Raw genomic sequence first — 25,464 nt, forward strand, 5'->3', positions numbered from 1 at the left:
GTTATCAAAAGCCCATCATTTAGCATTTTACAATCTTGTACAGTTCAAATATCAATATCCTTTATTATAAACAAGGTATAATGCCATAGCTTTCATCAATTAGATTTTAGAAGCCCCATTCGGCTTTCTGGATCCTTTCGCGACTTATGATTGGAAGTGAAAAATTTTCCAGGGTAGACCCCCTCTCCCCCATAATAAACATCCCATGAACATGCAACTTACAAGTCCAATTTTTATTGCTATATTTCGCAAACAAATCGCATTTATGTGAACCCAGGAATACCATTTTTTTTCTAAAATAAGAGCCAATTTTCGTGTTTATGATTAATTTGTAGAAACTCTCTTTTAGAGTTTTGTTACAAATAGCCCCAGTTGCAGCTATTATACAGTTCAATTACCGCAAACTCCTTAAAAAACCTTAGACTCTCTGTGAAAAACCTAGAGAAACTGAAACCGCGTCCTTTCAACCGCTTTCAAGAAAGCACTGTCATTGGTTTGTCGTCCGTTCATTTAGCTATATATTTTTCAATACTGTTGATTCCATTTTTCACTTTGGTATTGTTACTTTGATATCAGTTTTGATACTTTGATGAATATTTGATTTTTTTTATAAAGTTTGATTTTGAAATAAGGAATTTTTATAAACATAACATTTTTGCAATCAAAACCGAACAAAAATTAATTTAAAAAAACTTTCATTAAAGTTTATTTTTCAAACAAAAGTAAAGGCCATTTTAAAACTTAAGCTCAGCAGATACAAATACATTTTAAAATTCAAACTCAAAACGACCAGAAATTACTATTAAAGAATAAATGAAACCCAAAACAAACAGAAATTTAATAAGCAATCATAACAAAAACATACAACAAGTAACAATATAAATGAATAAATAGATCTTAAAGCGAATAAAGCTTAAATTAAATATGAAAATCAAGCCTAAGTCGAAAATGAAACTTAAAACGAACAGAAATTAAATAAACAATCAATGCAAACAATAGTTATTAATGTAAATTAACAAATAAATCATAAAACGAATGAAACTTAAATTGAATATGCAAATCAAGCTTGAAACAAACAAAAATCACTACAAACAAGAGTTTGGGTATGACCTCCTTCTCTCACTGTAAAAGTCTAAATCCTACTGCGTCATTGAAACCGCGAACCGCGTTCATTTAGCTGTATTTTTCTCAAGACTGTCGATTCCATTTTTCACTTTGCGCAAAAATCCTATAGGCCTATAGCAACTATTTTAAATAGTTTACATGCTTTGCTTATAGGCTTAAAGCTCACAATGATAATATCAAAGTTTAAGTTATGCTGTCGGACACGTTTTCAGAAGGTAACTGAGGGCCAGACTTATGGATACGTCTTTATTTGTTATAACTTTAAGATCCAGTTAAATTTGGTAGGCTAGTTATCTTAAAATATATAGACTAGTGGCTTGTATATTTACCCATCAGAGTGGGGGGGAGGTAGTGTAGAACAATACATCTTTCAGAATGATATAAACAAGTGTTTATGATTGTTTTAAAATACCTTTAAGGATTCATTAGCCTAGAGCTTTATTCATAGGCCTATGTACTCATGTCCACCTATGGTTTTGGTTTATCCTAATTTTATGTTTCATTTCCATCTGTTCCATTAGTATTTACTTATTGTGATTAAAATGAATAGACTTTTCAATCTTTTAGATTTGCCATTTTTGATTGTTGTCAATCAGAAAAATCTATGGTTTTTTACATTCATATTGCTGGGTACCTATGAGATAACACCATTCAGTGCATATCTATGCTGTTGTTACCATAAACATTCAAAATCTGGTGAATGTCAACAAAAAAATTTGGTGTATGTCTGAAACATTTGTTAAATATCCTTATTTCTGACTTTCACTAGCAAGTGTCAAGTTTAGTTAATGTTGAGCATTTCTGAGATTTACATTTTCTTTTCTGTAATTCAGTCATAATAGATTTTTCACTGCTCTATCTGGGAGGAATGACTAAGAACATAAAACACACAGAAGCCTACATTTTTAATGAGAAAAGAAAATAATAGTATAATAAAAAATTTCACACACCACAAATTTTGGATATGACTTGATTACTGATTCTCTACCATTATCTAATTACAATATTATAACATCAAAATGTTTAACAAATCTGATTATAATATTTATAATGTCAAAATATTTTAGGTGTGTTGCATTTAATTTTAGCAGAAACCACTTCAGAAAGTATTTAGAGTAGGCTACTTTTCTTGAGAAAAATCAAAACAAATTGTCTTCTTGTTCACCCACAACTAATACATTTAACTTTTCAAAAAAAAGGTCACAGTTCACTATGGTATCTATTCTGTATAAATCAAGGCATCAGAAAAAATAAATTAGCAAAACATTGCTGTCACCATCAAACTTTACATAAGGCTGACACACACTTTGCATAGAACCAACAAAGCTGACTGAATCCAATGAGAGATAAGGATTTGGTTTTTCCCTTTTTCACTTTTATTCTTAGCTATTCACCAAGCCGTTTTGTATGGAAACAGTTGCTGTAGAGATTTTAAGGGGGCTCAGTTGACCACCAATTGAAAGTTCTAGTGCCCTTCTTAAGAGTCAAACATGATTGGAGGGCAACCATCTCCTACCTACCTACAACCATCTCCTCCTTTTTATCAAATAGATCATAAGTAGTCAAATATCAGATTCATTATTCCAGTCCCCTCTCTGTCCACAATGGAGTACCCCAAGGTACTCTCCTAGGTCCCCTCATGTTTTCTGTTATGATAAATAGCCTTGCTAAGGAATTTCCCAACATATGGAAATTTGTAGCTGACCTAACAGTTGTTAAAACCTGCTACAGATACTTAGTAAGCAGCCCTATGAGCATCCTCAATGATATTGCAGATGATGCTGCAGACTTAGACATGAGAGTAAACCCCTCTAAATCTATGATAATGCCAATATGTTTCCTTAATAACCCACCCCTTGTCCTCAACCCTATCCCCCCAGATATTTCTGTGTTTCCTTTAAATTACTTGGTGTTACAATTTCCTCTAATTTGAAGTGGGATATCCATGTTAAAGATATTGTCCATAGAGCTAATGTGTCCATGTCTCTCCTTAAGCTCTTGAATAAATTTAATGTCCCCCCATCCCATTCTTTAAGGATCTATACATCCTTTGTCCACCTACATCGTGGATATGCTTGTCCAGTTTGGTATCCTGGCATCTCCTGTGATGAATCAGAAAAAATTGAATCTATTCAAAAGAGAGCCTTGAAAATAGTTTTTAAAGAAGGTAAGGTACCATACTTGCTCCTTCTAAAAAAAAAAAGTCAAGCTGGAAACTCTTGAGCATAGGAGAGGAATATTGTGCCTCCATTTTGAAAAAAGTGCAATAGTAAACCTTTCCACAGAAAACATTTTCCCCAAAAGATACTCCCCATCCAGGCACTGCCTACCATGTGCTGTTTCTGAACCTGTTCCCATCTTTTCCCCTATCCATTGCTTGACCTCCATGTATGAAAAAACCTTTGTACCCTTCATTACTGATTAGATAAACCAATAACTTTCCTTTTTTTCTTTCTTTTTTCTCTTTGGTTGGCCTACTGGTGATACCAAAGTTTTATGTTTGTTTGATCTTATTTGTTTCCTCCCCCTTTTTATATGTTATTTTTTAAACCTTTTTAATGCTAATTTTATTTCACTCTTTTTAAGTTTTGACCTTCTTAACTGTCTTACATTTTGCCATTTAATTTTTTTTTACTAATGAATGGTTTTGCCATTCTGATATTGTTGTTATTGGCATTGTTTTGTCAGGTTTTTAGTTGTTGTGCTTTTTAATGAATTTTTCATTTTTTTGGTTTTATGACTAAAATGTGAATTTGGTCCTTTAGGTCTTGTGATAGAAAATTTTTGGAATAAATATGTTATCTTACACCCCTTTTGGCTGCTCTTCTCTCCAAACACATCCAATCATAATATTGATACAACCATTTTGTTCAGCATAGTTTAAAGATTCAATAATTATACATCTGGACATTATATAACTTGTTGTAAGGGTTTTAAGCTATGAAGTTTGCCAATTGTGGATGCCCTATCAGGTGAGTCCTGCTGGGATACCCCTGAGTCCACACAAAGAAATTAGCACCACAAGATTACCCACCCAGCTACATTCTAGAGGAGGATAACCTGTTGCTAGCAGTTGTGATTTAAGGTATTTTTTGTAATTGCTTGCATATAGGGTTTGTTAAAGGTAAAAGAGGCATATTTGATCCTGTGTCTCCAAAATGGCAGAGGGTACTAGGGTGAAGCTTTCATGGAGCATTAAGAGGGATTTTCAACTAAATAAAAATACCATAGGGCCTATGCATATAGGTTGTCAAAAGAGCATATGAGCAATATCTCAAAAATGGCTTAGGGTATTAAATTGAAACTTTCAGGTATATTGAACTAACCAAAAGTCATTGTGTGCATACTGCTACAACTGTTATTACTAGCAAGGCTAAGGGTATTGAGTTGAAACTTTCAGAGAATGTTGAGGGAGATCTTAAACTAATTTAGACACACTATAACTATTCAGGTTGTTAGAATGGTATATCAGTTGAAAACTTTCAGGGAATGTTGAACTAACCAAATGGCACAGTGTGCATACTACTACTACCATTACTACTACTAAGGCTAAGGATATTACGGTGGAACTTTCAGGGAATGGTGAGGGGGATGTTGAACTAAATCAAAACACTTTGTGAATGCAGGTTGTCAAGAGGGTCTATCAGCTGTTCATGCTACTACAACTACTGCTAAGACTGATACAACTACTGTTAATCAAAGCACACTACATGCTAGCAGGCTGTAAAAATGGCATATATGCAATATCACTGGAATGGTTTAGAGCATTAAGCTGAAACTTTCAGGGTGTTTAAACAGCCCTGGCTAAGGATAAGGTTAGAAGGATGAAACTTTTAGGGAATACTGAACTAAGTCAAAATATACTGTGCATGCAGGTTTTCAAAATGGTGCAGCAGCAATGTCTCAAGCTTAAAGTATGTGATTATGATTGTGGTGCACTGTATACTATCAGTGCTATTACACTTTTTCAGTTTTAATTTAATTTTGTATGGAGGACTTTTTTAATGTAAGTGTTGCTTTTTTCGTTTTTCACTGAGGAAGGGTATTGGTTATATTTCAATGCAAACTCTTAGGTTAGGTTAGAAAGCATTGTATATAGTTAAAATATTCTAGCTACAAGTCCTTATTGAGAGGACTTAGACAAACCTAGTCGTGAAATAATCCACTTTATAGATGGTATATTAGAGATTGACCAGTGATTAACTGTCCAACTATTAGGTACCTCTCTACTGTAAAATAATCACAAGTGTTAACTTATCTCATTCTTAAGGTTCGGTTGCTTCACTTTTCCTCTACTCCCCCTCTCCCCTGATAGGTAACTACACAACCATTATATGCATTCAAAATGTATATTTTTTCAAAACATAGTTGGCTTTATATCTGTTAGAGAGGAAGGAGGGTAAAGTAAAGCAATGTACTCTTAGGGATAATCTAAGTAAGTATGTATCATTCAGTGAACAACAAATAACTTCTATAGATTTTAAATAAAAGCTGTTTGGCAAGTTTTTATGAACTTATTTTATAATCAGTCAACAAATGAAGGTCGCTTATAGCAATATTGTGTGAAACTTGTCTGACTAGTTTTTAGCAAGAAATTAGACATTAGTAGATGCTTTGTTTTACAGATAAACTTATTACTCTTTTGGATTAACAAATTTGTACAGAAAATGGACTTTGATTTTGGATCATTGGACTGTTTAGTGTATTCCCTGGTTCTGAACTTTCTTCAGTATAATTTGGAGAAAGGAGCAGAAGATGCAGTTATTTTGAAGTCAGCTGTAGACTTTTTTGAGCTGACCAATATTGTGAAAGGGAAGAGATTGCTGTGGGAAAAGCTGTTGATTTTGCAGGCTTGTCCTAAATGTACTGGACCAAATGCTCCAATGAATCATCTGAAGGATATCCTAGAACTGATTCAGAGAATGAAAACTGGGTCTAATCCTATCCTGCTCATTTTCGTGATACGTTCCCCCACAGAGGTTCCATTTTCACCTGCAGTAGCCTATTCTAGGCTCACGGGAAAAAATTAATACTCTTCAACAGATTTTGCTGCAAATTAAAGACATGGTGACTGCTTATGATCTACATTTCCCTGGGTTACCAAGGGACGATGGTGCTCCTATTCCAGTTGAAACGATTAAAACAATAATCGTTATCATGAAGACACCTTGTGATCCTGACAATCTGTTGAAACAAAAAGCTGTGATTGATAAAATTGCCGGACATGAATGTATGAATGTGTTGAGAATATTTGCGCTTCGGGGGACAGAATAATAGTGAATATTGACAGTGACGTGGCAAGTGGCTTTTGCGATACAGCTCGTTTGGTCTTGCGCGGATTGGATGTGAAGGTTGTGGAAAAGAAGTTTTAACAAAAGGGATTGGCGACTTGTTTGATTTATCTCTGTTCAAGAACTGTTCTGAGGTTATTCAAGCCACCCCGATTGGCAATTCACAATGTGTCAAGATTGCTTTTAGCGATCAAGGATCTCTTATTTTGGCTCTTAGATTGGGACTGAAAGTTGAATATGAACTGATCCGTGTCTTTGAATTTAAGAAAATCCCAAGATGCTGTAGAAAATGCCAGTCTCCTGAGCATCTAATTGCTAACTGTCCCAGTACCTCCCATAAATGTTCCAGATGCTTCAGTCCTCACAAGTACTGCAAGGAAACCCCTTGTACAAAACCTATAAAATGTGCAAATTGTGGAGGTGATCAAATGGCATTTAGTTTTCCCTGTCCCCGTCTCCAAGCTCTTCTTAAGAACGTTACTGGACGCTTTCATATATGAACTGTCGCAAAATCTCTGTGTGTTCGTTTAACATTAATGGGACTAAAGATAAAGTGCCAAGCCTGGAAGAAAAGTTGAGCCGTCTTGATGTTCTTTTCCTGCAGGAATATTTGCTTCCTGCCTGTAGCGTGGATGTTTTGCAAAGGAATCGTGATCAGATTGTGTTTAGTACCAATGCTAGACGGACTCGGGGTAGGCCTTCTGGTGGTCTCGCGTGTTATATCAGACGGACTCCTGCAGATTCATCCCCAATGTGCTACCACTCATCTGAGCACTTTCTAGGTGTAAGACTTGGTGACACTGTCCTAATAAATGCTTACCTGCCGCATGATAAAAAGTCGGTACAGTCGTTCTCGAACTTTGCCAAGTCTTGTGATAAGCTACAAGGTCTAATTAGTAGCATAGAATCTCTTGGCTACTCATGGCTACTTGCGGGTGATCTGAATTGCAACATTCACTTACCATCCAGTCGTTCTAAGACCCTGCTAAATGCTCTACCAGCTGCGCATAGGATTATAAATAAAGATTGCAGCTACTCATATATCCATAATAGTGGTGCAGCTTCTGATTTAGACCATTGTGTGTGTTTGCACTTTCTTCATTCCTCTGATGTTTATGTTAACAATGAGGAGAGAGACTATGACCACCTCCCTCTTATTTTTGATCTATCTATTAGCTCTACAATCAGCTTCAGTGCTCCTCCTAAGCCTCAAAAATGGACCTGCAAACGTGATTGGGGTAATGCAAATTGGTCACTCTATCCTTCGATTCTTGCTTTGCTGCTATCCAATATATTTGTACCTTTTCATCTTCTTGGTGCTGGTTATTTTGTCAGTGATGTCCGTGGTCAGCTAAATGCTTACTATAGAAATATCATCTCTTCAATTAAACAAGCTGAAGCAATAGCTGTTTCGTTTATTCGCGTGCGACTTAACACCCGCAAGACTTTTTGGAAGTGTGATCCGGAACTTAAGAAAGTTAAGAACTAAGCCAGGTTTTGGTTAAAGTTGTGGATTGCTTGCAATAGAGCTTCTAGTGGGCAAGTTTTTAGCATCAAGCAGAAAACAAAATCGTCTTATAAGCGTCATCTTCGTGCAGTTTGGTTTTCGGGTGCTGAATTCCCGTCTAATGGTAAACAGTGGGAAAGTATGTTGAATGCGTCTAAACTCGAAGATTCTTTCTCCATTGATATTATTCCAAGATCGTGGATTAATCACTATACACGCTTATTTTCTGGGATTAATTATGCCGTTCGTAGCCTTTTTTCTGCTTTACTGGCAAAGGTTCTTCCTAATAGGGTGAGCCAAAGACATATTATTCCTGTCGAACAATCTAATATTGTGAAACGTCTTCGACAATTGAAGTCAAGGGCTTGTGACCTTGATAGCATTTGTGTGGCTCATCTTGATCCGCGTTCCACTGAAATTGTATTGCATCTCCAGTTATTATTTCAAATGTGCCTTTCTAGGTCTGATGTCCCTGATTCATTTTATGTGGAAGCATTACTTCTATACTAAAAAAGGAAAAGATCTACATTCATGGAATTCGTATAGGCTGATTGCTGTCGCCTGTAGCCTACTCTAAGGAAATTGTTTGAGTATGTATTTCTTCCACACATTGATGAATTTGCAAATTATGAGACTAACCAGTTTGGATTCAGGTCAGGTTGAGTTGTTAACATGCTCACTGCGTTTTAGCGCAACTTATTAAGGAAGCCACTCGAAATAGTTATAGTCTTAATTTTTGTACCCTTGATATATCTAAAACATTCGATAGCATTTGCCATGCCCAAGCTTTCTATGGTCTTAGTCAACTCGGTGTGAATGCATCTGTGAATCTTGTTCTAAAGTTTTTGTATTCAAATTCATATCTAAGATTAAAATCAGGAAGTGGGTATTTTTTCGGACATATACCAGTTAAGTGTGGAGTTAGGCAGGGGGGAGTTCTCTCTCCCCGTATCTTTATTGCTTCTATTCAACATGTTTTGTCTGGTATACGTAGTTCTTCCCTTACGGGATTCACAGACGTATCATACTTAGCTTATGCTGACGACATGCTTCTTCTTCTTCTATTTTACAGCAGGCGGGCTTTTCAGTAACACTATTTAGCCCTCTTCCTTTTGCTTCACTCTGTGGGCTACAGAGCTACTGGCTTGATTGCCTCATATTTATTAGATATATTCAGATATCTTTCAGCAGATCTTTCGACTCTAGGAGTTCAAATATAAGATGATAGATGTCGATTTCTATGCTCTATGTGCACGTATAGTTGGCTAGGCTCTTGGCTGATAGTGGGATTTTGTGCTGTTTGAAGTATTTTAACAGTTTAGAAAGCAAGGTATGTTGTGCAGACGTCAGCATATTATATTCAAATAGGCAATGGTCAATTGTTTCATTATTCATATTACAATGCCTGTAAAGAGGGGACAGGGGAATTGATCCACTTGATTTAGAAAGCTTATATGAGAATGCAAGGACATTTAGTCCATTTGTTCCAGAACGAATTCTATGATAAATTTTAGAAAGATACTTATTGGGAAAGGGGGAAAGGATGGGATTAATCTTATTAAAATTAATATCTGATAGCCTCAATCGGTAAATATCTCTAATTGGGATTGGTCTCCCACTTGGCTGGTCAATATTTATAGCATTTTTTGCTATTTCATCAACCTGATGATTACCACTTATGCCAGAGTGGCTAGGAATGTACTGAAAGTAAGTTTTTATGCCACTTAAAGCAAGATTTTCAATAATACTGAGACAATGATAAGTGTCAATGTCCAACTTATATTGAGGAGCTGAGGCCAGTAGCTCCAGGCTTGATAAAGAGTCGGAATAGATGATAATATTATTCAAATTTTCAATCAAAGATTGGTTATGCTTAAGGTGTTCTAATGGCATGATTATGGCATTTAACTCAGCAGACATTATAGATAAATTATTAAATAACCTCTCTCCCATTGCAATTTTCAGGTGAGGAAGGAAAACACCACTTGCAACCTTCTCATTAATTTTTGACCCATCAACAAACATTTGGAAGTGATTTTTATAGGTAATTGTATTAAGTTCTGCAAATTTTTTCTGAACAAAAGCAATGGGGGTTAAATCTTTATTCCATTCTGAAAATTCAGTGTTTATTATAGGAGATGACCAATTCCATGGTGGGGATTGGGGGAAAGTAGGTGCAATAGACTTTGTTGGTACAGGGAACTTCTTTTGAATATTGGCATACTCATCGGCAATACCTCTATACGTGGATGGATTTCTTAACCAATTATGTAATGTGTGTGAGCTATTTGAATCAATTTTTGTAAGATGTTTTATCAAGAGAAACCTACGTCTCTCTCTTATTGTGGTTAATCTACTCTCCATAAGCAGAAACTTGGTGCTTGTGGGTTTCCTAAGACCAAATACGAGACGTATTATATCATTTTGTGTTGTTTCAATTTTTTGCATCTGGGTCTTTGCACATGCACCATAGACAATGAGCCCATAGTCAATATGGGGTCTTATATGTGATTTATAAAACTGGAGTAAGGTTTTCTCCTTACAACCCCAGGGTGTGGAAAGAAGTCTTTTTAGTATATTTGCTTTTCTATAACATTTTTTTATTGTGTTTGAAATGTGGAGGTGGAAATTAAGTTTTTGGTCAAGCATGAGACCTAGGTAATTAATATTATTATCTTCTGGAATAGTTGTTTTATTTAGAGTTAGTTTTGCATTAACATGGTTTCGCTTCCTGTGAAATTGGATTATTTTTGACTTGGTGGGTGCAATGGGTAAATCTGACTGTTGAGAGAATTTTTCAAACTGGAAAAGTGACTTTTGCAGATTTGACTGTGCTATCTGACAGGTGTTGCCAGATGACCATAGCACCAGATCATCAGCATATTGTAGATTCGTTTGGGGTAGGTTAATGTCCCAGAGATATAGGGCAAATAGGTGGCAACTGAGGACTGCTCCCTGAGGTAGGCCTTTGGATATTGTCTTTTGGGGTGAAGAGGCTGAACAAACACAAACAATGAAACTTCGCACTTCTATGAAGGATTTAATAAAGGATACTAGCTTAGGAGTAACTCCAAGTTTTTCAAGTTTATTTAAAATTATTTGGTGGTTCACATTGTCATATGCTCCTTCAAAATCAAGGAAAGCTGCCACTAGGATATTATTTTTTGAGAAAGATTCATTTATTGCATTTGTTAGCAAAATGAAAGCATCTGTTGAGGAGTGGTATTTCCGGAATCCAGTTTGAGTGTGTGGGATCATGTTATTTTTCTCAACAAACCAGAGGAGTCTGTGATAAATCATTTTCTCCATTATTTTCCCCATCACAGGTGTAATCATTATGGGCCTATAAGACTCAGGGTTATCTTTTGGTTTATTTTTCTTTAGGATTGGTAGGAGGGACGAACATTTCGATATATTGGAGAACCTAGAAGATGCCCAAGCGTGATTATAACAATTTAGCAGTTCTTGCTTGTATGAAGGTGTGAGATTCTTTATCCATGTAGGGTGTATATTGTCATAGCTGCTGCTAGTTTTGGACCTAATATGATGTATTGCATTATTCAATTCCTGGATTGAAAATGGATTAGTTATGTACTCGGATCCTGGGCGTGGTTGGTAACTAGGGCTCATAGGAATTGTGGGCAGTTTGCTTTGATTATTTGATGTTAGCTTATTAACAAAAAGAGTTGCAAATAGATTAGCCTTTTCAATATCATTGTCATAATGGGTATTATTATGTATAAGCTCATACAGGAGTGGGTTGGGAGAAGTCTTTTCCCACATATGTGGCTTATAACTTTATGTATAATTGGCTCATGTGTTTCTCTGGAGAGATTATTTGCAAAATTATTCCAGTATTTATATTTAGCATCTATTATAGTCCTTTTTAGATTAGATTCTGCTTGTAATTTTTTTAAATATGTAGTAGGTGTTGTTTTTTTTTATGAATTCTGTCCTAGCTACCTTTTTTATCTTCCATTTATTTAGGCACTCATTTGTCCACCATGCTTTAGGAATTTGTTTAGGGAATGTTTTCTTAGGTGTTGTCCTGGGGATAGTATGATTAGCTGTATTTATTAGTAAAGAAGTCAGGGCTTCAGCATGTGTGTCAACTGTTGTATTAGAAATGCATGAACTTTTGTTGAAACTTATAATTTCATCACTTAGCTTATTTTGGAAAATAGACCAATTTGCTTTAGTGTTGATATATTTGGACGTATGAGATGAAGTTTCAGCAGGTACATTTAGGAAGCAAACTACATCAGAGTGGTCTGTACACAGGTTATCAATTTTATTTATGTAAATTTTATTCAAAAAGTTTAAAGACACAACTTGTAGGTCAATTGAAGAGAATTTGCAACTTATGGGGTTAAAATATGTATTCAGGTTTGGAGGGGTAGCAACAGCTAATTCATTATTATTTGAAGTCATATCCTCAATAAATTTACCACCTTTATTTGCTGGTTTATTCCCCCACAAAAGGCTGTGGGCATTGAAATCACCACAAATAATGATATTTTTTAACATATTAGAATTATTTATATAATTAAAGAAATCCTTGGCATCTGAAGTTTGGCCATTAGGGTTATAGAAGCTTATTATGTAGGTTTTTAAATTATTCAGCCAAACACTTATACCAATTACATCAACATCATTTTCAAAATCTGGAAAATTGATGCCACAGAATTTTATATTATTATTAACTAATAAAGCTATACCACCTCCTTTTCTCTCTGAAGATCTATCCTTTCTCAGGACAGTATATCCCAGAGACTTAATTTGTTGATTTTGGGTTAAATGAGTTTCCTGGAGGCAAGCAATATTAATGGAATTATTATTCATAAATGATATTAGTTCATTTAGCTTATTTTCTGTGAGTGATCTTACATTCCATTGGAGTATTGATATACGTTGTTTTGTTTATTTATTCTTCATATGAATTTGTATAAATGTTCATCTTTGTTAAAAGTAAAGCATGATCTTTTTTTGCTTGAATGATCATATCATCTGGGATGTAGATTTTTGCCAATTCTGCAATAATTTTTGTTTTCTGTAGTTGATGTAAGTTCATGGCCTGAACTGCATTAGAGTTTAGAATGAATAAGCATATATTTGGGGATTGCATTTTTGGTAGTGCATCCTGTTTGTTGGTTAAGGGATTGATTCCTGGTAGTGTTTCTGGTTTGTTTCTTCTTGGGAGGGAGGGCCAGTCTGGCCTCATCTCCCTGGAAAACGAGGCTTGCTGGCTTGGTGATTCCTTCTGATAGGGATTTGAGCTAGGGTACTTAGAACATCTTGTTTTATATGGGGTGCTTGATGCATTTGGGACATTTGACTTGGGGGTTTTGGTTGGTTTCATTACAGGCTTTATTTGGTATTGTTGGGCAGCATTTGCTTCCATTGCTGCGAAGAGGTCTGGAATGGCCTTCTCTGTTGATATTTGGAGTGTTAGAGCTCTTTTCTTGTATGCAGGACATTATGATTTATTTGTAGATTCATGAGGACCTTTTCAATTGATGCATGTAGGCTGGGTGTTTTTGCAAGTTGTCAACTCTTTAGGATGGGAAGATTTACAATTACTACACTCTTGGAGAATTTCATTGCATTTGTTTGTCGTGTGTCCCAGTTTGAAACACTTCTGACACTGGATAGGCTTAGGTTTGTATTCCTTGTGTGGTTTGATTTGCCCAAATAGGAATAATTTTTCTGGGACATCAATTATATCCTTTAGTGTGAATAAGAAGGATCTACTAGTTTTTAGGCCAGTAGAATTAGGTTTTCCAAGTTGGGTAACATCCTCAACTGGGATTGTGTTTCCAGCCCTATCTGAGAGGCCTTCTTTTAATTCCTGAGTAGATATCTCTGGAGGAACATTGTAAACTACAATTTTTGTTGGTGATTGTTTTGGGTTCCAATTAGATGCAATAATGGGGATATTCAGAAGGGATTTAAGGTTTATTATTGTATCCGCTGATTTCTGATCTTCTACAGCTATTAGCAGAGATCCATCACGGTTAATGTTAAGAGAGAACATTGATTTTAGCAGTTTAAAAATTGCAACTCTTATTGCAGTGATCATTTTTATTTCAAAAGGGGTAGTGGGAGTAATTTTAAGGTAAATTTGTAAGTTTTTGGAGGGCGGATCTTGGGCAGGGAGAGGGGAAATGCTTTTAATTGGGGAGATTTTTTTCCTTTTTTTAGAGCTTCTAGAGAGGACCTCTTGAAACCCATTATCATCATTTATGGTTGCATTAGGACCTACAGTTATCATTGTCCTATTCTCCGAATCGGAGCCATCATTAGAACTTTCAGATAATGTGCTTGACCAGCCAGGATGGGTATCTTTCACTATGGAATTTGATTTGGGATCTGGGGGAACGTTTTTTTTTGGAGGACTTCTGAACATTGCCTATTGGAAAAAGCTTTAAAACACAAATATATGCTTCTTTTTAGCTTAACTGAGTTTGGTTTAGCGCGTTCTGTCCAATCCGTCGTCGCTACATTTGCAAGTATTGGGTTATTCCTTAAAGTTGATAAATGTGAATATCTTATTTTTAATGGGATTAGTTCATCTCATCCTTTGGATTGCAGCTCTTTTTCCATGCCTCAAATCACCTCTTTTCGATGGCTCGATGGATCTTTATCTGCAATTCACTAAGTTCTTTTCGGTTTCAGACGATTCGTAATGTTAAAAATTTGCTTAAACGGGATATTCTAAAATTGTTGGAAATCGTGGACATTTCCGGCGACTAGCGCTACTAAAGCTGTACGCGAGTTTTTGCGACCATTCCGTGTTATCTTGCTCTGGTGTATATATGCCTCTGGATAAAGGTGACGTAAAATGGGCCAAGACGGATTGCTATCACTATTGCAAGTTTTTACTTTATTTACCGTGATCATTCCGGAACCGGAGGTTAATGAGTCAGTATCAGGCAACAGATATTGTTCTTTCAGTGGAAAAATTAAGTTCGAAATTAATTGATGAGGTACCAATCCGTCTTGGTCCTAACCATCGTCTTATCCGCCTGTTAGCTAATTTGTTGTTTCTTTTTTGTGTATTTTTTGCTTATTTGTAGTTTTTTTTTTTTTTTTTTTTCCTGGTATTTCACTTTTTTCCCTTTTGTAAGTGGTAAGAAATATCTTATTATTATTCGTTTGTTTAACTGAATGTTCTTTTTATATTTTTATTTTACTTTAAGTGCTGTGTGTGTTTATTTTTCTTCTTTTTTCTCTTTAGTCCACTTTTTATCACATTGTTTGCGCAGTGGGTTATAAATAAATTATTATTAAAGTAGTTTTTAGAACTTTTGGCAGATATCTCCTTTTGGGAAATAATAAAGGAACAAAGTGTTGCTTTAAGGGCTGACAGTCAGACTTATGAAGGAAATAATTAGCACGTCTGGAAAGAGCCATTGAATGGTTTGTTCATCCTTGATCTAGCAAAGTAATGTAAAAAACTATGAATTTACCATCAATAGTGTATTGGTGGGTTTTCTCAGTCTAAATGAGAAGAGTTACACATTTCTTTTGTCCAACAAAATTGCTACGAAGCGAGTCAAGTTAAAAACTTTCTTCAAGTAACAAAGCTCAATTTAAAAAAAGTGGAATATTAATAAAATAAAAAAGTCAATTATTAAAAAAAATATATAAAATAAGCATTGGATTTTGAATTGAATGATATGTTTCAACTCAGTTCTATTAGAAAGACTAGAAAATGGAGCACTAATAAGAAACAAAGCAAAAAATATCATGCATTTAGCCTAGTACATAATGAAATCCATAAGGGGATTTCAACAAATGATGTATTCTATTCATCTCCAAAGGCTGAAAATACCATCTCACATGCTTATGTAAGCAAGGGGTTGTATTAGTGGTGTACAAATTGATTTATGACCATGATATCATCACATACCTGTTCCAGATAGACAGTTCCCAAGTACAAGAGCCCTCAGAAGCTCCACTGGGAATGCACTAACTCCAGGCATCAAAATAATTTTTTCTATACCTGTATGGTTGGCTGACTGTCACTCTGAGCTTACAGGTAGAGTGAGAAGAGTATTAATTCTATTCATATTACAAAATGGAAGGTTAAGCCAAGACAAAAAATATTTTCCTGTGCATTAACCTAACCAGCCTTAGCTATTTACAATCCAGAAAAGGTTTAAAACAAAAGAATCTGTCTATTCATAGAAAACTTCATTTTGGATGGAAAGAAACATGAATCTCAATTAATATTTAAATGTTTTGTAAATTAAACTGAGTTTATTTTGTGACTTTTCTGGTTCTGCTGGGTAGCAAAACAGTGTCAGCATCTTCAGTAGTTTTAATACCTGCTACTGTCTTTATACTTTTTATGCCTGTTATGGAACTCATTTTGTAGATTTAGATCTTAAGGGCGCAGAAATCTTAGGGGCGCTAAGTTTCAAATAAATAATCTAATGGTTATAATCATTAAGTAATTTTTGAAATTTTATTTTTATTAAAATAAAGGAGAGGGTGCAGTTAATAAATGAAAATGATTAATAAACTATTAATCAGTTAATAAAATAAAAATAAAACAAAACAATATTAAAATAATAATAAGTATTAAATTAAAATAATAATAATTAAAAAATGAACTGTTATTTAATTAATAAATTGAAAATAATTTTGCTAATAAATGCATTTTTTTTTAATTTGGTTTGGAAGTTTTTGGGGGACAAGGAGGAGGGGCGCTACTATTAATTAGCGTTAATTACCAAATTATAAATTAATTCGTAAAATAAATTGAAAAACAATTAAATAATAATTGTAATTAAATTAAGATAATAGTTTTCAAAAATAAATTATTAATTAATTAATAAAATAAAAAATAATTAAATGACAATACATATAAAATTAAGATAATAACAACTAAAAAATAAATTATTAATTAACTAATAAATTGAAAATAATTTTATTAATAAATGAAAATTTTGTTAAAATCTAGTTTGCAAATGTTTTGGGGACGGTCAGCGCTAATCAAGATTCTGCCCCGGACACAGGAGAGGCCAGAACCGCCACTGGTTGCCCTGGGCCATAGTTGGATTTTAGACTCATTTCTGACAGTTTTGCTTATGCAGCTCAACAACTTTCCAAGATGACAAAATTTAGGTATTATAGAATTTTGCCTTTTTATTTTGCTAGATAAAACTTAATAAGGTTTTTTCTTTTGTTCATTTTTTCTTTTGGGGAGGGGGGACTTAAACTTCTTCTCTTGTCAGTTTCTCCTCCTCTTTGTTGTATTCTTTAATCATTACTCAAGGCCGATAACCATGTGTCGTGCATGTTGCTTAAATGTATTCTTTAGTAGGAAATGTCTGTTGATTTGGTTAGTAGATGCATTTTTATTAAAAAAAAATAATTAGCCTTCAAAATTATCTTGATTGAAGTAAGCATGGGCACAGTTCTGTTTTTCTGAAGAAACAGAAAAAAAATAAACAGGTCTTGAATGAAACAGAACAGGTCAACAAAAAAACTGAAGACCTGGTTCTGTTCTGTTTTTTTTCTATTTTTTTGGTAAAAACATAAAACAGTTGTTTTTATTCAAAAAACAGCTGTATAAACAGCTGTTTTTACAGCTGTTTTTTGAACACCTAAGGCTTAAAAAAGAAAAAAAAATGTAAATGATAAGTTTTGGTTTATTATCAAAAATTTAATAATCAGTGGTTCAAGCCTTTGAGCTTATCTTTTAAAAATTGTGCCTTTCCAGCGTTTCAATATTGTCTAGGCATATTGCTTTCGCGTGGAATAATCGGCGATCAAAAATGCCTGTCCACTCGACGCACAAGTAGTAGGTACACTAAGATGCGCACTAATAGTCTAAGATTTAGAGCGATTTCTGGCAGCTCCGGAAAGATTTCTTCGTTTTTAGTCCAGAAAATACATGGGCCTCCAATCGAAAAACATTAACTTTTGAGTGTCTCATTAACTTCTCGTCAGGATTGCCACTTGCGGCATCCTGATGTTTGGAAACCGCCTGAAACAAAGTTTGAAAGAAGAAAAATGCATGGGAAAGACACTTCTTGCTGCCAAATGAAAAATTTTCGTTCCCTCGCCGCTTAAAACAACTTTTAAGATATTATTTCCTATCCATTGTGTGTGAGAGACAAACAAAAAGAAAAATTTATGGTTTAAGGATACTTTGCATATTTTTACGGCGCTAGAGAATAAGGTTTTAGACCCTCCACCGAATTCATTTTTAAGCAAATAAGTAAAATGAAATTTCTCAAATTCTGAATTTCAAAGAAACTTAGACCCTTTGCTACACAATACTTTCTTGAAGTATTCTCTTCTCTTAAATAGGTTTTCAAAAGGATGCAAATATAAAAACAATTGCACTTTTTGATAACTTATTTCGAAAATTTCGAAACTTTGCGGTAGAAAATACATTCTCCAACCCATACACTTCCTCTATTATAGAAATTTTTACTACTTCAAACTCTTGTTGGAAGAATACGAGTGGGCATGCTTTTGATTATTTAGGCACGTTTTCATGGTTCATTCCCAGAGGAAAAGGGGTAGTGACAACCTTGACTATCAATGTTTGAGCTAGTGTAACATTTCTTCGGCTATCCTGTGCTGCAACCCCGTTTTTTGACAGACTCCAAGCTCCCCACTCTACTTTTCCAGTATGTTTACCACCCTCTTCCTTAGACACTACATCAGTTTATTCAGATTCATCAGCAAATGTATCTTCATTTCCGGAGTTTTCAGAACAAGGAACAGAAAGACTGTCTGAATCATTTTCACCAGTTGGATCGACATCTTGTACTTCATCGAAGGATTCCAAGCAATCTTCTTCAGGTATGTCATTGGCTAAGCTTCGAGTGGACCAAAATCCAAGAACAGTGTAACAGACGAATGAAGACAATGTTAAAAATATGAAGTTCAGGAAAGGGCTTATATCCTACAGCCTTTGGTAATATTGTCCCCAGAATCAGTCCCAGCACGGAATATCTTATCTGTCATTGAGAACTTCCTGATTGCAACTTGGAATTGCTGAATGGATGTTATTTGTTGTATTAGAATGCTTATGCCTCTCGAAATATGAAAGATAGTGGTGCAACATCTGCTCATTTTTCATCTTCCTGGGGTAATAAGCAGTGATGCCTATAAAGCCAGATCCTTTTGCAGACCAGCAGTGAAAAGTCAAGCTAGTCTGAGTGACAGACCTTAAAGCAGCCTTCTGAACTTTTTTTCTGGCAGGAACACTTTTTTGACGATGGATGGTTCCCCCAAATGGTGCTTTCAAGCCCCCTGTTGTTTTTTTAAATGAGCTGTTTCATATCTGGCTTATCTAACACAGAAAGTGGCATTTTGTCCTTAAACAGGGTTTTGCAGCAGAGCTTCCGCAGAGCAGCTTGTTTTGATCGATTGAAAATAAAGAACCGTCGTATATCTGTTCTTTTTATTTCAGATTTCGCTAATCCATTGCTATTCTGTGTCACTTGCTTTGCTATCTGGAGCTTTTTCAAGGGAAGCAGCCTGACTTGATACATTTGTTTGAGTTGGTTTGGGTTTGTTATTTGCTGCATGAGCCGCATATACTTTATCTTTATGCATATCAATTGTGTGCTTCCTTTTAAGAAAGTATATAAATGTCATGCCAGAGACTCCCTTAGCCTTTAGAGATGCTCTGCAGAACTTGCACCTAATACTTTCTTTGCTTCCTTTTTTCCATAGGGTACCCAGAGAGATGGCTTGGAACATCCAAGTCGTCATCCGAAAATGACATCATGCTTTCCTTAAAACAAAGGTTGATTTTGAGATTTTTCGCAAAATTAGAAGCACCTTCCAGAAGCCTACCATTTTGAAAATTGCACCTTCAGCAAATATCCGACCTCTTTCACCTCAGTAGCGTAATTAAGGGGACAGGGGCCAATTGCCCCCCCCCCCAAGCGGTTTTATTGGTGCAATGAGCCAAGAAAATCTGTTGGCAAACAAAAGCAAAATGACATCTCCTAACTACGGTTTCCAAAAAACTTAGACCATTTGCAGCTCAGTATTAATTTTTACGGGAATCTACTTGTGTATAATAGGTATTTAGGAGACAGATACAAAGAAATAATATACTGCTTAGTGATAATTTTATTTATTTATTGTGCTGTATGGCAAAAATAACCGTGTTCACCGAAAGATGTGGTATCCTGCAGAATGGGTAAAGTGGATCAGCATTTTATAAGACTTTGGCCAGTTAGAACAGAATCAGCTAGTTAGGCCACTGTTTCAACTCTAACCTTTTCCTTGAAAGGGTTTCCATTGATTCTGTCTAGAGATGGTTTTATTAACATGAGAAAAATTATATTTGACATCTTGAAAAAGTATATCTTCTTATGTTGATGCAATAAAGCGTGCCAGCAAAACATATATTTCTACTGGACAAGACTTCAATATATTTACATTCCTCTCTGACTAAGTTTTTATGAAAATTTATAATTAATAATCAGTATGTATCATGTATAGGCTAGTATGGCAATCATAGCAAGTCACTGTTATTTAGCAGCATAATTTCCATAAAAACCTTTGAATTAAAGTTTTCCCGGTTAAAGGTGCAGGTTACTTCCCATGTAACATAGGATGCAGAGGCCCTACCAATAGAACCAGGATATATGGTAATAACTTTACAGTAAAAAATAAGTTGTTGTAGTGGAACTAAACTGCACCTTTAGCGTCCTCCCATTTACCTTTACCGTACACATATACCTACTCTCATCTGACTCCTAAGCTCTAATTGTGCCTAGCTGAAACAATCTATCAGCACTATTTGATATGTTAGACACACTTAGTGCCATTATTTTACTTACTTCTACTCTATATTGACGCCTCAATTCCAAAAACTGTATGGGGCGTAACCACGCTTCTTCTAAATTTCAAATTATAATTTAAAACACTATTTATAAGTTCGAAATTTCTGAATATCTCATTCTCGAAACAATAAAGTAAAATCGAGAACAGAAGAAAAACAGGTGGAAAAAAAAGCAGAAACAGGATAAAATAGTTATTATAAAAACAGAAACAGAACGGAACAGGTACTTTGAAAACAGAAACAGTGCCCATGCTTAGATTGAAGCTGATTTTCTTTATGGAATTATGACAAGTACCATTTTTTATTTACTTTCAGATGTGTGTGAAATAGTCAACCCCGCATATAAGATAATACTGTCAACCTCTATTAAAGAAAAATTTGGTATCCTTAGTATGTAGCTAACACATTTGCAATGTTTCGAAAGTAAATTAAAAGTTTTAGTGCTCTTTTTAAGTAACCAAAAAAATGGAGGGCAACTAGCCCCCTACGCCCCTTTTTACCAAAGCCATCCGATCAAAATTTTGAGATAGCCATTTGGTCCAGTATACTTTGAATATTTCAGTCACTCCACCTCTGGGGATGAAATGAACACCCTACTGCCCCTGGAGATAGGGCTGTAAGTTAGGGTAACGTCCGGTATGATTCGAACCTTTTTGAAAAATGCATATCCGAGCAGTTCTCACATTTCTCTTGTCAACATCTAACGTCTTAAGGACAAAAATGGTTTCGCATCGGGTAAAAAAGAACCATTCACGAGTATCATAATTTTTTACGCTTCTACGCTAATTAGCTTGCTCAAAAATTGTAAAAATGCACAATTGGTCCATTTTCCGCAATAATTCGAACCCGTCAAGAAGTGGCCGGAATGTTCGAATTTTTTCTGGTGATTTCGAACCGGTTCGAAAATAACCGGAAACGTCCTAGTTGGGGGTTCGAAACTTTTCGAACCCCCATGTTTTATACCCCTAATGGTTCAAAAGTAATTTTATTCCGGTTATTTACTTCAATTATTCAGATAAAAATACAAAAAGGTACAAAATAGGTACAGCCGAATCACAGTTCAAAACTTTTGGCAAAAGCTAACATAGGCCAGTTCTATGTCTTTAATATTTTTGAGGCGGAATGGATCAGATCCGACTAGTTAGACAGCTCCATAAAACGCCATTTCTTCGGCGACGATAGCAATGTCATCGATCTTAGGCCAAGTGAGGACTTTTTCTTTAAAGTTCAACCACTTCATGAATTTAAGCTCGACTTGTCCTTCGTCGGGGAAGTTTATCACTCGACCAATAAACCAACCCTTTTCGCCTTTCTTTCCACTGAACCAAACTGGATAGTACTTTTCCAGCTAAACTTTGACTGGCTCTGGGACCACCTTTCTCACTGGGACGGTGTCTGAGTTCAAGTCGCTAAGCAATGTGTTTAACTGGACTGATGAAGACTCAGCTTCTTTACTCCTTGCTGACATACTATGACACTTAGATGGCTGCTTCTGCGTTTTGTTCTTCTGGTCTCGAAAGTCTTCGTTCGTAAGATGTTGATGAAATACTCGCCTCCTCTCGACAGTATTCACAGGAGCCTTCTTATGAGTTAACGGCAGTCCAAGACATTCTGCTGAGGAGCCAACTTTTGAGGAGTGTGCCATCAGGCTTTGGTGTAGCTTGACGAAATGTTGCCATCGCCGTCTTCAGCACTGTCACCTTTGAAGATTTAGTCCACAGGGATTTCTTGCTCAGGGACTTGGAAGTTATTAACAAAGGTGAGAAGACTTGTATCAAGGTCTTCTTTTTGACTGACTGGCGAGTTCGGGGGTTCGGTCACTGTTTCATTTGGACAGGTTTGGGAGACGGATGAAGTAGGCCTGGTTTCTGTCTCAGTTTGCAAGGTAGACCAGGTTTCCGTCTCACAACCTGGTAAGGTAGATGAGGTAGGTCCATCTTTTTTTTGAATAGGCGGGGAGGAACAACCAGTTGGACTAGATGTGGTTTCCTATGACTCTAAAGCCTTCTGCCCTGTCAGTTCAATCCAAATCTTGAAGAGACTCTCATCCTCCAGCTTTGGTTTCAAATGCATACGGGCGAAATTCCGAAATAATTTCTTAGACCACACTGCTTTTCCATTAAAAACAAAAAAAAATTTTTAAACACGAAAAACGGGTTTTAATTTTCTAACAAGCAGTGAACTACAAAACAATTAATTATGCACAAAAGCTCCGAATATTTCGGCCCCACATCCGGGAGCCTTTATCAACGGAAAAAAAAAATAAATAAATAAAGCAAAAAAAAAAAAAACCTTAAATTACATTACAAAAAAACATACTAAACACAAAAAGATACCAAAAAGCAAAACCGAAAGAAAAAAATAAAAAAATAAGACCAAAACTCACATATTAATTAAACACTTCCATGCACTGAATGTCTTTCAACTGGCCTCCTCTCAGTATATAAATGGAAATATATTAAATAAACACTTCCATGTACTGAATGTCTATATTGATTCTACTCGCCTCCTCCCAGTATATAAATTGAAATCTATCAAAAATGAAGAATATATTTATACTTAGACCAAAACAATAAAAGGTCAACTAACCCCCCTGTCCATAACCCTTAATTAAATTTCACAAGTTCATCAACCTATTTATGAATTATAAATTGAATGGATTTGTTTTGTTGCAAGCTTAGCTGCAGTTCGTTTACTTTTCTCATCATTTAACCCATTATGACCTTTGTTCGCAAGGTCATCTTTCGTTTCAGAAATATTATTAAAATCAGTATTGGTTGAATATCTTGCCTGCATTTTAATTAAACTATTATAAATTGAATTGATCCCAAATTCCCCTTCATCTATATTGATACTAGTACCCCCATATTATATATTTTTTATTTCTATAATTTCCCTGAAGCTTTGTAAAAGTCCTACAGACGTATCTACTATTTTTGTTTTATCAAATAAAATACTGTGATGAGGAAAATTATAAAGATGTTCTGCAACCGCTGACTCAAACGTTTCTGGTGTTTCTGGGGTCAAATCAAGAAACAAATTACATAACTTTGCCTTTTGTACCAATTTTATCACAAAAATTAAGAAGAGAATTAAAAAAACATAATATAAATACAGCATTTAAATCAGGACATAATATAGGCTCGTTGTTAAATAAAGGGAAAGACAAGATAACGAGAAATTTGCAAAAGGGAGTATACAAAATTCCATGTTCTTGTGGAAAATTTTATGTGGGTAGAACGCAACATACTTTAGAAAATAGGCTAGAACAACACAAGAATGCAATAGATTACGCTCTAAAACAAAACAAAACACCAGAAACGTTTGAGTCAGCGGTTGCAGAACATCTTTATAATTTTCCTCATCACAGTATTTTATTTGATCAAACAAAATTAGTAGATACGTCTGTAGGACTTTTACAAAGCTTCAGGGAAATTATAGAAATAAAAAAGATAATATATGGGGGTACTAGTATCAATAGAGATAAAGGGGAATTTGGGATCAATTCAATTTATAATAGTTTAATTAAAATGCAGGCAAGATATTCAACCAATACTGATTTTAATAATATTTCTGAAACGAAAGATGACCTTGCGAACAAAGGTCAGAATGGGTTAAATGATGAGAAAAGTAAACGAACTGCAGCTAAGCTTGCAACAAAACGAATCCATTCAATTTATAATTCATAAAATGGTTGATGAACTTGTGAAATTTAATTAAGGGTTATGGACAGGGGGTTAGTTGACCTTTTATTGTTTTGGTCTAAGTATAAATATATTCTTCATTTTTGATAGATTTCAATTTATATACTGGGAGGAGGCGAGTAGAATCAATATAGACATTCAGTACATGGAAGTGTTTATTTAATATATTTCCATTTATATACTGAGAGGAGGCCAGTTGAAAGACATTCAGTGCATGGAAGTGTTTAATTAATATGTGAGTTTTGTTCTTATTTATTTATATTTTTTCTTTCGTTTTTGCTTTTTGTTATATTTTTGGTTTTTTTTTTTTTTTTTTTAATTTAATTTAAGTTGTTTTTTTTTTTGCTTTATTTATTTATTTTTTTTTTTTCCGTTTTTAAATGAAACTGGATTTTGGGCTGAAAAAATAGGCGCGTTTTTTAATAAATAAATTTTTTTTTTTTAAATTCTTTTTATAAAATTAAAAACCGTTTTTAGTGTTTAAAAATTTTTTTTTGTTTCGAAATTCCGAAACTCTTCAACTTTGTCGTCTCCTATCGTGCGCTTAAAAGCTTGGACAAGATGATCTGAGGCAGGACTGCCATTTTTTTTGCTGAATATCGTCAATGTTGACGACGAAAATAGTGTCGTCAGGAGACTCGACACGCCCTGCAAGCTTCTCAAAATCGATCGCGGCTATGTCCCACGGGTATAGACCGCAAGCACGGAATACGCTTTTAATAGCCTCTTTGTTCATATTGTTAGGCACCAATTCTGCTATCACCGATGCAAAACTTATTTTGGTTACTTCAATTGGTTGGCGGTCTCTGGCTCTAACTTCAAAGTCTTCTTTCCTCAAAAATTCTTTCAATATTTTGTTCAGGCTCCCAAAAACGGCAACATCGAGAGATTGCAGAATAAACGTAGCATTCGGCGGCAGTATTAAAAATTAAATTTGTTCTTCTTCGCATAGTTCACTCACTTCGATCGTAATATGAGAGGCATGCCCGTCAAGAAACATGAGTACAGGTC

General features: G+C 35.0%; 1 protein-coding gene across 1 annotated transcript in view; it reads left to right on the forward strand.

The window, feature by feature from the left end:
* Window positions 1-1,227: 1,227 nt before the first annotated feature.
* LOC148954920 (uncharacterized) overlaps window positions 1,228-25,464 on the forward strand; it is a 31,668-nt gene continuing 7,431 nt past the window's right edge. Inside the window, exon 1 of the mRNA XM_089107989.1 lies at window positions 1,228-1,340. Coding sequence (XP_088964115.1) covers window positions 1,293-1,340 — 48 coding nt within the window. The 5' untranslated portion in view covers window positions 1,228-1,292. The remainder of the gene's footprint in view (window positions 1,341-25,464) is intronic.

The sequence above is a fragment of the Artemia sp. Qi Xiang Cuo genome, chromosome 2, assembly GCF_049724085.1.
Source record: "Artemia sp. Qi Xiang Cuo chromosome 2, ASM4972408v1, whole genome shotgun sequence".
NCBI lineage: Eukaryota > Metazoa > Arthropoda > Branchiopoda > Anostraca > Artemiidae > Artemia > Artemia sp. Qi Xiang Cuo.